This window comes from Ammodytes marinus, assembly GCF_949987685.1.
Source record: "Ammodytes marinus genome assembly, chromosome: 10".
Classification (NCBI taxonomy): Eukaryota; Metazoa; Chordata; class Actinopteri; order Uranoscopiformes; family Ammodytidae; genus Ammodytes; species Ammodytes marinus.
Window position 1 is genome coordinate 28,511,179 of NC_137214.1, and position 15,000 is coordinate 28,526,178.

A 15,000-nucleotide genomic window follows, 5' to 3' on the forward strand; every position below is an offset into this window, starting at 1 on the left:
TTGTATTCAGGCACCGTTTAACAAACTAAGACTGTTTGAATGATGTGGATCCACTTCAAGTAAGACGCGTTGATGTTTGGGGGTTTTTGTAACATAAAGTAACCGAGCCAATCCTTAGCCGTGATTGGTCGGTTTGTGCCAATCCAAAGACCTTAAAGGTGCAGTCAGTGATTCTGGAGAACGCTTGTTGTTTAAATCAATTTGTCAAAATCAGTGAATATCTCCTCACGATCTCCTCCCTGTCTGTACTGTGTGTTTACTGAAAAAAATCTGGTGTTAATACACAGCCTAGGCTCTGTAGAAAAAGGGTATGTAAACAAAGGCGTCCAACCGTAGCTAGCAACATACCCATTTACAGAGCCTAGGCTGTGTATTGACATCAGGTGTATTTTTCAGCGCACACATAGTACGAACAAGTAGCGGTTTGTGAGGAGATATTCACTGATTTTTACCAAAAAAAAAGTGATTGTCAACAAGCTTTCGCCTGAATCACTGACTCCACCTTTAAGCCAGGAAGTATAAAACAACAGAAAACACAAATTATTTGTGTGCAAATGCATTCTGGTCCATGCAGGGTCTCTCGGCCCACTTTCGACTCCGACTTTCAGATCATTTTTTGGGGCCCGTGAACCTCACTATACTGCCTCCATCACTGGACGATTTGTGGCATCTCGCTCCAGGCTTTGGCCTTCTTCTTGGCGAGGGCCATCCACGGAGGCTCGTCCTGGGGCAGGGCAGGCGGAGGCAGGCCCCTGGGTGAGCTCGGGACCCCTGGTGCTCTAGAAACAGACTTTTCGGGGGCGATTCGAAGCGATGAAACGTTAGCCGGAGAGGTTCGCGTAGCTTCGGGCGTTTTGGTGGTAGAAGTGGCAGTATTTTTGGACAGGGACAGCGAATTTGAAGGAGTTTTTGGGACAACGGGAACAGGTGTAGGGGGTGATAGGGATTTTTGAGGAGGGGGTTTTGTGGAGGTAAGGGGGGCAAGAGGTTTGGTAGTGGTAGGGGTAGGAGTAGGATGGAAGGCCAGGGGTTTAGGAGGGACGGGGCAGGGGAGGGAGTGGGTTTTAGGAGGTTGAGATGGCACAGGAGTGGGAGGAGGGAGAGATTTCTTGGTCTCCTTCTCTACAGGCGCAGTAGATTTACTGATCTCTGGCATCACTGTGAGAGAAAATATAGAAAAATACAAATGTCAACAAACAATAAAGAAGCATTTTCTGTGTATTAATGCAGATTTCCATTCTTAAAAATTAACACGGGGCGCTCCGGTGGCGTAGTGGATAGAGCGCGTACCATATCGGCTCCGGCCTTCGTTGCAGTGGTCGCGGGTTCAAATCCGACCAGTGGACCTTTACTGCAGGTCATCCCCCCTCTCTCTCTCTCTCTGTCTCCCCATTTCAACCCTGTACTATCTAATAAAGCTAGAAAATGCCCCAAAAAAATCTTTAAAAAATAAATAAAAAATTAACAGAATAGTTCCTTCTTAAAACTTTTTTTATTTGTGAAAGCATTTGGTAAAGTATGAGTTGTGGATTTATTAATTATTATTCAGTTTTGTATCCCTATTTTATTTCTGATCTTATTCATTTATTTCTACTGTTTCTGTGCTTATGTCCTGTATGCTTGTTTTGAAACAGCCCTATCTTCATACTTTGATATATAGGTTTCCTTTTTTTAAATGTAAAGTTCCTCAGAGAACAGAAAGTACTGATGTTAAAATGTGAGCTGCAGTAGCACAGTTTGTCCAGACGGGGGCAGCGTTGCATCAGAGAAACGCTTCACTAACATGCAACATGTTGAGGTGCAGACTGTATATAAAGGGTCAAACCATACAGAAGGTTTGATTTTCAAATTAAAATTTCAGAAAGACTAGACAAATTAAAGCATTTTAGCAATACTTCCATGCTTCAACTCATGTGTCTTTTTTTGGCAGATAATATGTTTTGTGTGTGTGTTAATATGTGCCTTAATGTGTGTGTGTCTGTGTGTGTGTGTGTGTGTGTGTGTGTGTGTGTGTGTGTGTGTGTGTGTGTGTGTGTGTGTGCTTGTGTGTGTGTGTGTGTGTGTGTGTGTGTGTGTGTGTGTGCGTGTGTGTGTGTGTGTGTGTGTGTGTGTGTGCACGCGCTGACCTTTGTGCTCTTTGCTTGCAGCTGAGGTGACATAACCTGGCAGTGAATTCTTCCTCTCTTTTTCCTCCTGATGACAGAGAATTGCACAGTCAGTTATAAACAGTATATTAATAATTATATATTATGTGTCAGTGTTCTATGTTAAACACTCCAATCTGGACTCATCACAAGGACTAAATTGCGAGGAATGTCAAATTTGTGCTGTAAACAATTCTCAATTTTTCTACTATCTAGGGGGCACTGAGACAAGTAGAGAAGCAATTACAAAACAACAATAACAATTCATTCCTTTCCTACTATGGCCCAAAACGGTTTGCAGTTTTACTTGTTAACTACACACAGCCAGTAAGCTACTGCAAACAGCTACTCATTTGTTGTGATGATGAAACTAACACTTAAAAGACACACACACACACACACACACACACACACACACACACACACACACACACACACACACACACACACACACACACACACACACACACACACACACACACACACACACACACACACACACACACACACACACACACACACACACACAGTTTACCTTCTTGACACCGCCCTCATCCAGCGAGCTTTCTTTGTAGATCTTGTGTTTCTGTTTGGCCACTGAGATCCAGCTGGGAGAATCTGGTTCACTGGAAACGCCACGAACTGCTGCCGCGTCTGGAGCAATAACAATAACATACAACACTCTGTCACACATTGGTTTATTTATTATTTTCTATTGTCTAGTTTTCAAGGATCACACTGTAGTAGGTGATTCTGGAGAACGGTTGTTGTCAAAATCACTTTGTCAAAATCAGTGACTATCACCTCACGATCCGCTACCTGTACGCACTGTGTTTGCTATGAAAAAAAATCCAGTGTTCATCCACAGCCTAGGCTTTGTATGGTATGTTAACAAAGGGTATGTAAACAAAGGAGGCCCACTGTAGCTAGCAGCATGCACGTTTACAGAGGCTGTTTATGAACAAAGTATGGACAGACAGGTAACGGATCGTGAGGAGATTTTCACTGATTTTGACAAAACGTTCTCCAGAATCGCTGACCCCACCTTTAAGAAAGCTGTAAGCCTTGTGCATCTAATTTGGAAGACTATAATTGTGCTTCGCGTCGGGCAGAACAACGCCCCTTAACTGTGGTATAATGAGCACATTCCACAGCCTGTCGCGAGCTATTGCTTAATTATGTGCGTATAGTATACAAACCTGAGGTGCGTTTGTTTTTCCCTCCGGTGTCTCCCTGTACGTCTGGTTTCCTGGGGAGGACGGGCTTGATGCTGATTGGTTGGATTATCGGCGGCTTCGCACCGATTGGCTGCGGTGAGTCGACCTTACAGCTGGTTGGCTGAGCAGAGGGAGGCTGAAGAGGAAAACAATAATTAAAAAATAACATTATAAATACAGAACTTCCCATTCAAACACTCTCTTAGCACTATTCCACCGAGATAACGCATTGGGTCTGAATCTGAGTAAAATAAAAAATGTTGGTTTGTTTTCTACAATAGTCTGGTACGGTTTCAAGGTGCAAATATAAAGTCGGACCAAATAAAAACATACATTTTCTGAGGGCCTGAAATATCCGTCTGATTGTCCGGATATGTGGAAGTGTGAAATGTAAACGGTAAACGGACATTCCACTCCTATGCAGGGAATCACATACTTTGAAATATTGCTGTAGAAGTTACTTTTCTTTTGACTCATTTCCAAAACTTCCAAATGGTAAGAAAACCTCAGATTCCTGCAGAAAATTGTCAACATTTCACATAATCATGGCTATTTTAATAATGCCACTAACATCAAACATAAACAACAAAGTAAAGTTGTGGTGATCACCTCTGTGTTTTCCTCGTCCGATCCAAATCGATAAAGAACCGTTGTCTTTCTCAGCTTTACTCCAAACGGGTTGTCAGGGTTACCGCCAATGACAGGGCTTTCTATGGGGGGACAAGTGGAAAAGTGACGGTTTGTTGGCTTTATCTTAACTTAAATTAAGCAATTATTATTTTTGTATCGAGTTATTAATATGAATACAGGCAAATGGTACACATCCAGAAAGATTATTGTGTAGGAATATATTTGCTGTGTTGTAAATTGTTTTGAAAAATTGTTTCCAAATATTTCCAAATATTGACTCCATTGTTCAAAAAAGGAAAAAATGTTTTAGGAAAAGCAGTAAGTAACCTCCACTTTGTAAAACTAATAAATCATATTTTTTTATTGCTGTTTGGGATAGCTATTTCCTATACCTTGTAAGCGTTGCATAGACCTGCTGTCTGTATCACGACACAATTAAAGTTATAGGATACTACCAAAAGTGGACACAATATCCCTTATAAAAATAAACCCTAATATGCTACGTGTTTTACCTTCTGTGTTTGCAGCAGAAGGCGACATTAGCGGTTTAACAGGAGACTGTGGCGGCGTTGCATCGCTTTGTGGTTTGGCATCGACTGTATTCCCGACGTTCCTAACTCTCGTGGGACTCGACACCAGCTCAACATTGGGCGACGTCATTGATTCCGATTCTGGAACCGTGGAAGTTGCTATGGGGATGGAAACAGTTGCCGGTGGGCTCAAACTCTCTTTGAAGTCTTCCGAAGAGAGCGATCTCTGCCAGGCCGGAGTGATGTTGAATCTGACTCTCTTTTGGTCTAGACTGATGGATGTTGCCATGGACACAGGAGAAGGAGTTGTGTGTTCTAGAATGGGCGACTTTTGTTTTTCTTCTTCTTCAATGGATTCCACTATGGCGGCCGGTTCTTCTTCTTCTTCTTCGTCTTCGTCTTTTTCTGTGGATGTCAAAAACATACAGTGGTCCGAATCGGTTTTATTGTCACTGCCATAATACACATGCAGCATAATTGGAAGGGAGATATCATTCTGCATGGGTCATACAGTATGTGACATAATAGACATTTAAGTGAGTGGAAAAACACTATTTGTCAATTTACTTTTTGTCAAAATCTGGGAATATCTCCTCATGATCTGTTACCTGTCCGTACTGTATAGTATGTGTGCTGGAGACGCCCCCCACCCCCCGTCCCCTGTCCCCCAGTGTTAATACACAGCATAGTCTCTGTAAAAGGGCACGTTACTACAGGTAGCGGATCATGAGGAGACATTCACAGTTTTTGACAAAAAGTGATTTTGACAACAAGCGTTCTCCAGAATCACAGACTCCACCTTTAAAATAGTAAGACCATAAAATAAGCATCAATGATTTCTCACCTTCTTCAGCTGCCTTTTCCGTGGATTCCAGAACATCCAATGGCATCCTTTTTTCTAGGGCTAATTTTTCTGTTGTCTCATTTCCTTTGGGTGATGTTGGGGACTGTGCGAAGAATGGTGCGACTTTCTCAAGGCTTGGAGAGAGCAGGTTAATAAGGAGAGTGGTTGTACCGCTGCTTTTACTAGGAGTACTTGGGCTCTCGATTTCATGTGACGGCATTTCGTGATGGTTATCCTCAATAGTCAAAGTCATAGGAATGGGCTTGGCTGTGACGTTAGCTTGTTCGTTTGCTTCGTTTTGATCTTTTTCCACTTGTTTTAACTCTACATGGGATATTTCTTCAACAGTGTCCTGCACGGGATCCTGTTCAGCTTGAATATCATCATCCGATTGGTGCATTTCATCAACGTAATAGTCATTTTCTTGCTGGTCTGATTTTTGCTCCAATTTATTTTCGATATCTAGGCGTTCCACCACTCTTTCTTGTCCAATTTCTTCTTCATCTTCTTCTTCTTCGTCTAATAAGCCTTGCCTTTCGTGTACCGATTCGAACACCATACCGGGCACTTCTTTAGGGATTACCTCATCAAATGTGTCCTGTGTGTGTTGTTGTGTGTCATCTCCAACTATGACGTAATCATCCGAACCTTCTTGCAGTGTTGTGTTGATTTTAACTTCTTCTTCATGAGTAGAAATGTCGGTAGTTGCGATGGCGACGTCCATCTCTTCCTCCGTTGCTTCCTGTGCCTCCTCCACTCGTTCCTTCACTTCCTTAAAGACTAAATGACTGTAATCTACATCAGAATCTTTACAAAGATCTTCTTCAGTTTTCTCGCGTCCTTCCTCCTCCACTTCCGGCTCTTTCTCCTCCTCATCTCCCTCACTATCTACTATTTCCTGGTCCACGGTATTTCCTGTAACAATGATTTTAAATTTGATTTAGATGTATTTATTTGCACAATAAAAGCAACAGAAAACCTAGGAAAGACAAATATAACATGTAGAAATATACATATAAAAAGGAAGATTTTAAAAGGAACAAATTGTGAAAGTGAATTAAAAAAAAAACCCTAGAGGCTTGTAAAGGAAATCTCACCTCAAAGGTTGTAAAACAATGTCATTGATTAATAATTTAAAGAATCATTGAACAAACACAAACCTGTTGTGACGATATCCTGTTGTTGCTCGGGTTGGACTTCCTCAGCTTTATTTTCCTGGAATCAGAGAAGAAATAATGAAATAAAAAAAAACGGGATTTCATAATTTATTTTTTCTCCAACTGCACTGACTACTGGATTTACATTCATCAAGTTGACAGAAACACATCTCAAGATGAATGATAAGGTTGCTCCATGTCAGCTGGTTAAGTAATTACGGTTCTACCGCATGTCGAGTGTGTTTAGTCTAGTTTTTTCCAATGAAAAATCTAAATAGTTCAAGGAAAAGTGAGATTTGAAGTACAGGCAGGTAAATACATACTGGCTCAAAGACTCAAAGATACTTACATGATGATCAATGAATCGTTCCACCACTATTTCTTCTTCTTCTTCTTCTTCTTCTTCTTCCTCTGCTGCAGCTTTTTCCGCATTTTCAACTTTATTCTCTTCTTCTACATGTTCATAAGAAGTAGTGATCGGGCTCAAAATGGCCTCCTGGTCCTCAGCCTCTTCCTCTGTGCTTTGCTTTGACAGTACAGAGCCAGACGCAACAGCAGCCTGATCACAGACAGGCTCCTCCTGTTCAAATAAAAACATTAAAATAAATAGAAGTTTTACATTTTAATATTTATATAGATAGTGCAAGAACTTACAGTATAGATATAGGTGGACGGGTTAAGAGTGTAATGTATTCTCACTCTTGACAAGAGCACATTTTTTAAAATTCAAATGAGTTCTAGGCTGAGCTTTAAATATTAGTATTTTTCCTATAGCGGAATAACTTTATTTATTAACTGGTGCAGTTTAATCCAGTTCTCCCAACATACATAATATTAAAAAACTAATTAAATTGGTCTTCGTCTTCCTCACTACTGAATGTAGATAATTATCCCCTGGCATTTGTTGCTTTTTGACTTGTTTACAGAAGTTTACCTCTCTGATTGAAAACCTTAACGCCTGTATTCAAACAATAGAGAGAGAGAGAGAGAGAGAGTGAGAGAGAGAGAGAGAGAGACAGAGAGAGAGAGAGAGAGAGTGAGAGAGAGAGAGAGTGAGAGAGAGAGAGAGAGAGACACACAGAGACAGAGACAGAGTGAAAAAAAGAAATTAATCTAGATACATACTTGATGATGGTCTTGCTCTATCTCCTCTTCCATAACTTCCTGTCCTTCTTCTATCTCTCCATCTTCTCTCTCTCTTTCCTTCACTTCCTTTTCCACTTCCTCATCCTCTGCTATCTCCAGGACGATCCCGTCAGTGTCCGGACGGAGCGGGCCAGCAGGGGGCTCCAGTGTTGCTCTAGAGAAAATTAAAGTAAAAGTTAAACAAATGTAGCTTAATTAAAAAATGTTCAGCTTGCAACCAATCTATATGAGAATTTAGTATTGTTGTTGATTGTTTCTCAACATTTTACAGACACAAATCTAAGAATACAATTTAAGTGATAAATGAAAAAAAGTTTAAATAAAGTACAAGGTAAATGCATAGAAACAGTGCCTTATAGAACAAGACAGACGGACGGACAGACAGACAGACAGACGGACAGACAGACAGACAGACAGACAGACAGACGGACGGACGGACGGACGGACGGACAGACAGACAGACAGACAGACAGACGGACGGACGGACGGACGGACGGACGGACAGACAGACAGATAGACAGACAGACAGACAGACAGACAGACAGACAGACAGACAGACAGACAGACAGACAGATGGATAGATCGTCTTTTTAAAAGTCATATTGCACATTAAAGTAAGTAAGAATTTATTTATTACAATTGAATTTATTTTTGTAAAAATGAACTTTTTCTCATTTGCTTGAGTACTTACATGGACCCCTTGCCCCCCTCAGTGTCTGTACTGAGTGAACAGGAAGCCAGTGGAGTCTTCAGGGAACTCAGCACTTCCTGTAAGAACGAACTCTCTTCTTCTTCTTCTATGTTTTCTTTGTCTAAATCGTCGTCTTCTTCTCCACTCATCGCCAAATCACGCTCAAACTCTTTTTCCTCGTGTCCGTAGGAAATGCCTGGCGGGTCCATGAGATACTCCCTCGGGCCACTAGGGAGCTCTGGTGTTTCTCTAGAAAAGCAGATATTAAAGGTGGAGTCAGTGATTCTGGAGAACTCTTTTTTTTTGTCAAAATCAGTGAATAGCTTCTCACTATCAGCTGCCTGTACGTACTGTGTTTGTGCTGGAATTTTTTTTTGTGTTACAGCCAAGGCTCTGTAAACGGGTATGTTGCTGGCTACTGGACCCCTTTGTTTATATACGAGTTTACAGAACCTAGGCATTTTTTTTAAGTTCACACAGTACAAACAGGTTGATGTTGAGACTCAACATAATTATATTGTTGTGGTCAGATTTATGCAACGAAAAACAAGAAACTAGTTAGATCGGAAGAGTAGTAATTGCAGGGGGTCCCCTTATAATCATGGGGGAGACTGTCCAGAGACAATAATAAGAAGAAATAAATCAGTAAAAGTATATCCCAATCATGTGCCTACTGCATGCTAACTACACACTTTGTATGGTCAGTTGTAGTATGTGAAATAGTAAAACGAAAACATATGTGATTTGGAATGCTGGGTAAGTGAGATTGTAAGAGTAGTAAAGGCTGTGTATTCACCGGGGAATGTTATCACTCATGGTCTCACTGCCGGTGCACGCCAGAGGACAGATGGGTGATTTATGTGCCTACAATGGCGGAGCAGGTAAAAATCCTTCCCAATGTCTGTTTTTATCATGTTTTATCACAATTACTTCTCTGAGATGATGCTAGATAACTTGCTGCTTGAAGACCGCAGTGCATTAATTTGGTGACGTAGGGACGAGTGAGGGGACGGCTAACTGCAGTAACTGACTGGAAGTTAGCTAAAAGAACCATTCCGCTTACAGCACCTTTAATGATCATTAGGTTTATTAAAAGGTGCTGTAAGCGGAATGGTTCTTTTAGCTAACTTCCCGTCAGTTACTGCAGTTAGCAGTCCCCTCGCTCCTCCCTACGTCACCACATTAATGCACTGCGGTCTTCAAGCAGCGAGTTATCTAGCATCATCTCAGATCCATAAGTGTGATAAAACATGATAAAAACCATCAAAACAGACATTGGGAAGGATTTTTACCTGCTCCGCCATTGTAGACGCATAAACATTCACCCATGTGTCGCTCTGGCGTGCACCGGCAGTGAGACGGGTGCGGACGGGTGTCGCTTTGTAGCGTTCCCTCTTGTGATTGGATAAAATTTCGGGATACTACATAAAGTTTAATTGCTTATTACATGCAGATCAGTTTACTAAGAGATTGGCTTTATGAAACGCGCACATCGTGTAAGTGATTACTGTATGAATAAAGAGCGATTTAACACTTATATTAATATAAATAAGCCGCTTACTTCACCTTTAAGCATTTACTAAGCATTTATTAACAATTTAATTAATGTAACCTTATTGTAAAGTGTTACCGAAGTGAGATTGTGAGAGCAGTAAAGGCTGTGTAATCACCGGGGAGTGTCCAGAGATGAGGCTCCGGTCCTGGGCTTAGCGGAGGGTCGAGGAGGGACCTCTGGAGCTCCGTCCTCCTCAGAGAGACTCAGCCGAGACACACAGGACGCGTCAGGGGCGTGAGACACTTCCGCTTCTATCTCTCCCTCTCTCCCCTCTCTCTCTTCTCTCTCTCCCAACGGTCGCAAACTCTGCTCCGAGTCTTGTTCAGCCTCTGCACTCTTTATATTTGGCATCAGTGCGACGCGGCTTACAACTGGATAACGCACAGAAAAAGATCATATGTATTTAATACAGTGGTAGAAAGACTATGGAAGTTTTGAGGCTGTCGATGTTAAAATGCAGTAATTTCACCACATAAAAGTTGAATAATCAATCAATCAATAATATGAGGACAAAGTTGAATTAGAGTACATTTATTTTCAAGTTCAGGGTTGAAAATGTGAAAATTAAGAATACATTTCAGACACTTTTATGTCAGCGTTATGTTGTAATGCAATGTAACTTTATTTAAACAGGGCCAATGTACAGTAGAAACATTAACCTTGTTTAGAGCAAGGAGAGATGCATTGTACCAGGTTTTAGCAAACTGCTATTTTTCCACCTGTAGTCCCTTGGGCAGTTAAGAAGAATAAATACTACAAAACTAAACAAGACACAATAAGGATAAACTGACCTTCTGGTGCCTTGTGTGGTTCTCCCTCCACCAAAGCTTCAGTGATGGAAGAGTTCAGTGTGTTGTCCATGTCGGAGTCTCTCTCTGTTTTACCCTCCGACCTCTGAACAAGACAATAGCAACAGTTAGCAGTGATGGTCATAATTATGTATGAAACCAGTGAGACCATTGTAGCTATTTTGAATGGCTCACTCACTCATTTACTGTTGTGTCTGTTTTTAATTTATATTTTGTATTTGTAGGCCTATATGTACGGTCTCATTGAGTGTCTTAAATGGCACCCATGATTAAAATGTATTATTATGTTGATTGATTAGTTCAATTGTAGGATAAATAATATACAAAAAATAGCTAAAATGAATTCATACGTTCATGTTAAGAGTGTGTGTGTGTGAGAGTGAGTGCAGTGAGTGAGTGAGTGCATGTGCTTGCGTCTGTGTGTGTGTGTGTGCGTGTGTGTGTGTGTGTGCGTGTGTGTGTGTGTATGTCTCACGTTGCCAGGTTTCCTCCTGTTTCCAGCCTTGTGTCTGAGCCCCAGCTTGTGTTTGGCGGCCGAGTTATCCAGAACTCCAAACGGACTCGCCGGTAAACTGAAGTCTCCGGGAACAACCAGGGGGCTGACGGCTCTACTAGAGGGGCCACAGGACAGCTGGGAAGGGGGGGGGGAGAATCATGAATAACCTTTTATTTTAATTTTTTTGTTATTTTCAATCTTTATTAGACAGTACAGAGTTGAAATGGGGAGACAGACAGAGAGAGGGGGGATGACCTGCAATAAAGGTCCACGGGTCGGATTTGAACCCGCGACCACTGCAGCGAAGGCCGGAGCCAATATGGTACGCTCTCTATCCACTAGCGCCCCATAACTTATTTTTTTAAATGTATATTTTTACTTTGTTTATTGTGTTTCTCAGGGACATTTACATTTTGAGTTATGCGTAAAAATCAGTTCCCTTCACATATAACGTCTTAATGTGAAGTAACTCACATACAAGTTATTCATTTTTTGTTTTTATTTTTTATTCCTTTTTTTCAGTACACATGACAGCTGGGAAGGGTGAGAGAGATTCATATAACTTCTAAACAGAGGATACACTGCACAAGGTTTTGAGTGATGTAATGTGCATTAATTAGATTGTTTTTTTTATTTTATATTTATGCTTTATAAGACAGTTTGGAAATACATAGATGAAATGGGGCAGAGAGGGGAATGACATGCAGAGAACGACCACGGGCTGGATTCTAACCCGGGTCTGCTGTGAAGAGGACTGAGCCTTTATTGGGGGGGGGGGGGGGGGACGCATTAACCACTACAACACGAGCGACCCCTGAAAACTGTTTTTTAAGCTAACTGTTGCATTGAGATTCATTAATAACTTATTAAAGGTGCACTATGCAGTTACACATATAACTTCTTTACAGAGGGAATACTCCACATGGATTTGAGATTAAAGGTGAAGTAAGAGAGTTTTTTTTCTAACAGATATCTTTGGGGTGTTTTTTAGTTTTTATTTGATACTTTTTCAGTACTACTGGAGGAGGCATAGGACAGCTAGGGTGCATTTTCATTTGTTTTCCCTCTAAAGAATGTTAATTATGAACACTGTCCCTTAAAATTTAAAAGAATGGAATGAGATAGATAACAGGTAAAGTAACTCATTAAATAAACGTCTCTGGGATGTCCTATCTAAGTTTTTCTCCGCACATTCAAACCAGACAGGGGCGATCACGTCACAGATTTGAGTCAATGGGTTGAATCTTGTTCCTGCTTTGAGAAACTAAACAACGAAACAGTCCGATGTTTGAGAGGGTGAGAGAGAGAGAGTCCAGCTGAATAAATATTAGCTGTCCTTATCTGCACGACCAACACTTGGGAAGTATCTGCTCTCTCTCTCTCTCTCTCTCTCTCTCTCTCTCCATTCCTGTCTTTCTCTCTCTCTACTCTGACAAATTCACATTTTGACTTTTTCCTCTTTTTATTATTTACAGTACGTTATTTTTTTTTGGGAGACCATGAATAGTCCAGGATTCAAAATACATTAGCTAGCCTACAATAAATACTTCACATGTAAATCCATATGGAGTACATAATTCTAACCTTTATTTAAACAAGGAAAGGCCATTGAGAGCAAGATCTCTTTCACAATGATGCCCTGATTACAATACATATTAAAAACCAACAAAAGCAAAACATGAAATACTGGTGTGTATATTGGAAGCTCAACACCGACTGATTACAAAACCTCAATATCAACACATGGGACAATATAATTCAAAAACACATGCAGTCATTGTACTGTGCTCTGTCGGCCAAAATAGTTTTATATTGTAAGGGATTAGCTTGTCTAATTGTGAGGGCAACATATTAAAAAGCCAACATCCCAATCTCAGTTCCAACATAATGATTTTTAAGAAACCAAATAGTCTTGGGAGTTGGGACTTATTGTGGATGTGTGTGTTTCTGTGTTGTGTGTTTTGAGCAAAACTTAACTCAACTTGACTGAGAGATTGTGTAACATTAAGTGGGATATGATCCCAGTTCTTCGTTTACACATGTAGATTTTTGTTTGTGAAGTTGATTCAGGTCTGTGTGTGTGTGTGTGTGTGTGTGTGTGTGTGTGTGTGAGAGAGAGGGAGAGGGCAAGAGCGACGGGTTGAGGCAGAATTTAAACTCTATAACTACAAGCAGACACGCCGACCGCCAGAGAAACCATTGGAATGCACTCTGAACACACACACACACACACACACACACACACACACACACACACACACACACACACACACACACACACACACACACACACACACACACACACACACACACACACACACACACACACACACACACACACACACACACACACACACACACACACACACAGATCCATCTCCAAGAATCATGCACAGAGCATGACAGCTGTTACAGTTTGCATTTTTGGTTGTAGAGACACTGGCATTTATTGAAATGAAAACAAGACCAATATTTACTTATATCAACTCTGTTTTTGGCCTCCAACAACTCTTGAGAGGAATATTCCTCTCTTTAACTGCTACATTCTCCACTAGATAATCGCTCTGTGTGTCTGTGTGATGTTAAAATGCTGATCAGGCAAACGTATGGTGTATTTTTTGGAGCTTTGTCACTCAGTGCGTTTACATGCAGACTTATAATCGGATAACTAAACGAATAAGACCTCAACAGGACTTTTAAACTGCATGTAAACACCTTTATGCAATCTACTTCGGACACAAATCGGCACAATAACGGACAAGAGAAGTCGGATAAGAACACCTAGATAATTCGTTCATTGTCGGCTTTCTCTCTGCATGTATACAGGGATCGGATTTCGCATATCGGACTTCTCGTTCTGTGCTTGTGCTTGTGTGCCTGCGCGTGATAGGCTACACCATGGGTTATTGACGGAAGAGAAGCGGACGTGGCTCTAAAACCACTTGTTGAAAGCATGGTTGAAAGGGCTACAGCGCCACCTAGCATAGTGGAGACAGCCATGCATCGGACATTTATCCGATTTCTGAAAGGCCATGTATACTCAGACAAGTGACACGGTCCGTTCGAGTGTCTTGTTCGATATATGTGATAATCCAATCTAGTTGTGCCATGGAAACGCACTGACTGAAAACAGTTCAAAACAACACTGACGAGAGCAGTACGAGTGAACCGAAAATGTCCGTTAAACAAAAACGACAAGCTAAAAGTGGCGAATTTGGGGGTTAATTCACTAAATAAACAATACCTCTCACATCATATATAGTCCTTGGATCTATTGCTAGTGTACACATAGTGATTATCGCAGCTTGAACACCCTAAAGTTGATCATTTTCCCCTTTCAATTTGGATATTTTCACCAAAAAATTTAAAATAAAATTAAATACTTGTCAACAAAAAGACAGACTGACCCGAACCCTCGAACTACTGTACCCATGGTGATTTTAGACATGTCATAACAACGTTGTCTAAGTAATTCAATAAAATCCAAGTTCCCTTTCAGCATAACATCTCAACAACAATCAAAACAACTATATTCTGTGTCTCCGGAAAGTCTGTCCTGAGTTCCCTAGTGAATGGAAAAGCTTCAATTTTTTTTTTTACTGCGACTGCAATCCATTTTCAAAGTTGCCTCAGTTCCTCCTCTGTGTGGAATGTGTTCAGAAAAGGGATATTTTCGGGTTTCTGTGAGCATGCCTTTGCCACACACACACACACACACACACACACACACACACACACACACACACACACACACACACACACACACACACACACACACACA

At 41.1% G+C, this 15,000-nt stretch overlaps 1 protein-coding gene across 4 annotated transcripts in view; it reads right to left on the reverse strand.

Annotated features, from left to right (window-relative positions):
• The window catches only part of LOC307257046 (uncharacterized protein), a 96,708-nt gene that overhangs the window by 1,265 nt on the left and 80,443 nt on the right, over window positions 1–15,000 (reverse strand). For 3 of the 4 annotated variants that reach the window (XM_080036165.1, XM_080036167.1, XM_080036168.1), the window contains exons 7-20: window positions 11,199–11,354; window positions 10,706–10,808; window positions 10,030–10,285; window positions 8,360–8,608; window positions 7,648–7,822; window positions 6,872–7,102; window positions 6,526–6,580; window positions 5,366–6,280; window positions 4,504–4,926; window positions 3,971–4,071; window positions 3,344–3,497; window positions 2,680–2,798; window positions 2,127–2,193; window positions 1–1,158 (exon numbers count right to left, since the gene is read on the reverse strand). The exon at window positions 1–1,158 is cut by the window's left edge and continues 1,265 nt beyond it. In XM_080036165.1, coding sequence (XP_079892291.1) covers window positions 650–1,158; window positions 2,127–2,193; window positions 2,680–2,798; window positions 3,344–3,497; window positions 3,971–4,071; window positions 4,504–4,926; window positions 5,366–6,280; window positions 6,526–6,580; window positions 6,872–7,102; window positions 7,648–7,822; window positions 8,360–8,608; window positions 10,030–10,285; window positions 10,706–10,808; window positions 11,199–11,354 — 3,513 coding nt within the window. In that variant the 3' untranslated portion in view covers window positions 1–649. The remainder of the gene's footprint in view (window positions 1,159–2,126; window positions 2,194–2,679; window positions 2,799–3,343; window positions 3,498–3,970; window positions 4,072–4,503; window positions 4,927–5,365; window positions 6,281–6,525; window positions 6,581–6,871; window positions 7,103–7,647; window positions 7,823–8,359; window positions 8,609–10,029; window positions 10,286–10,705; window positions 10,809–11,198; window positions 11,355–15,000) is intronic. The other variant, XM_080036166.1, reaches the window with a different exon arrangement.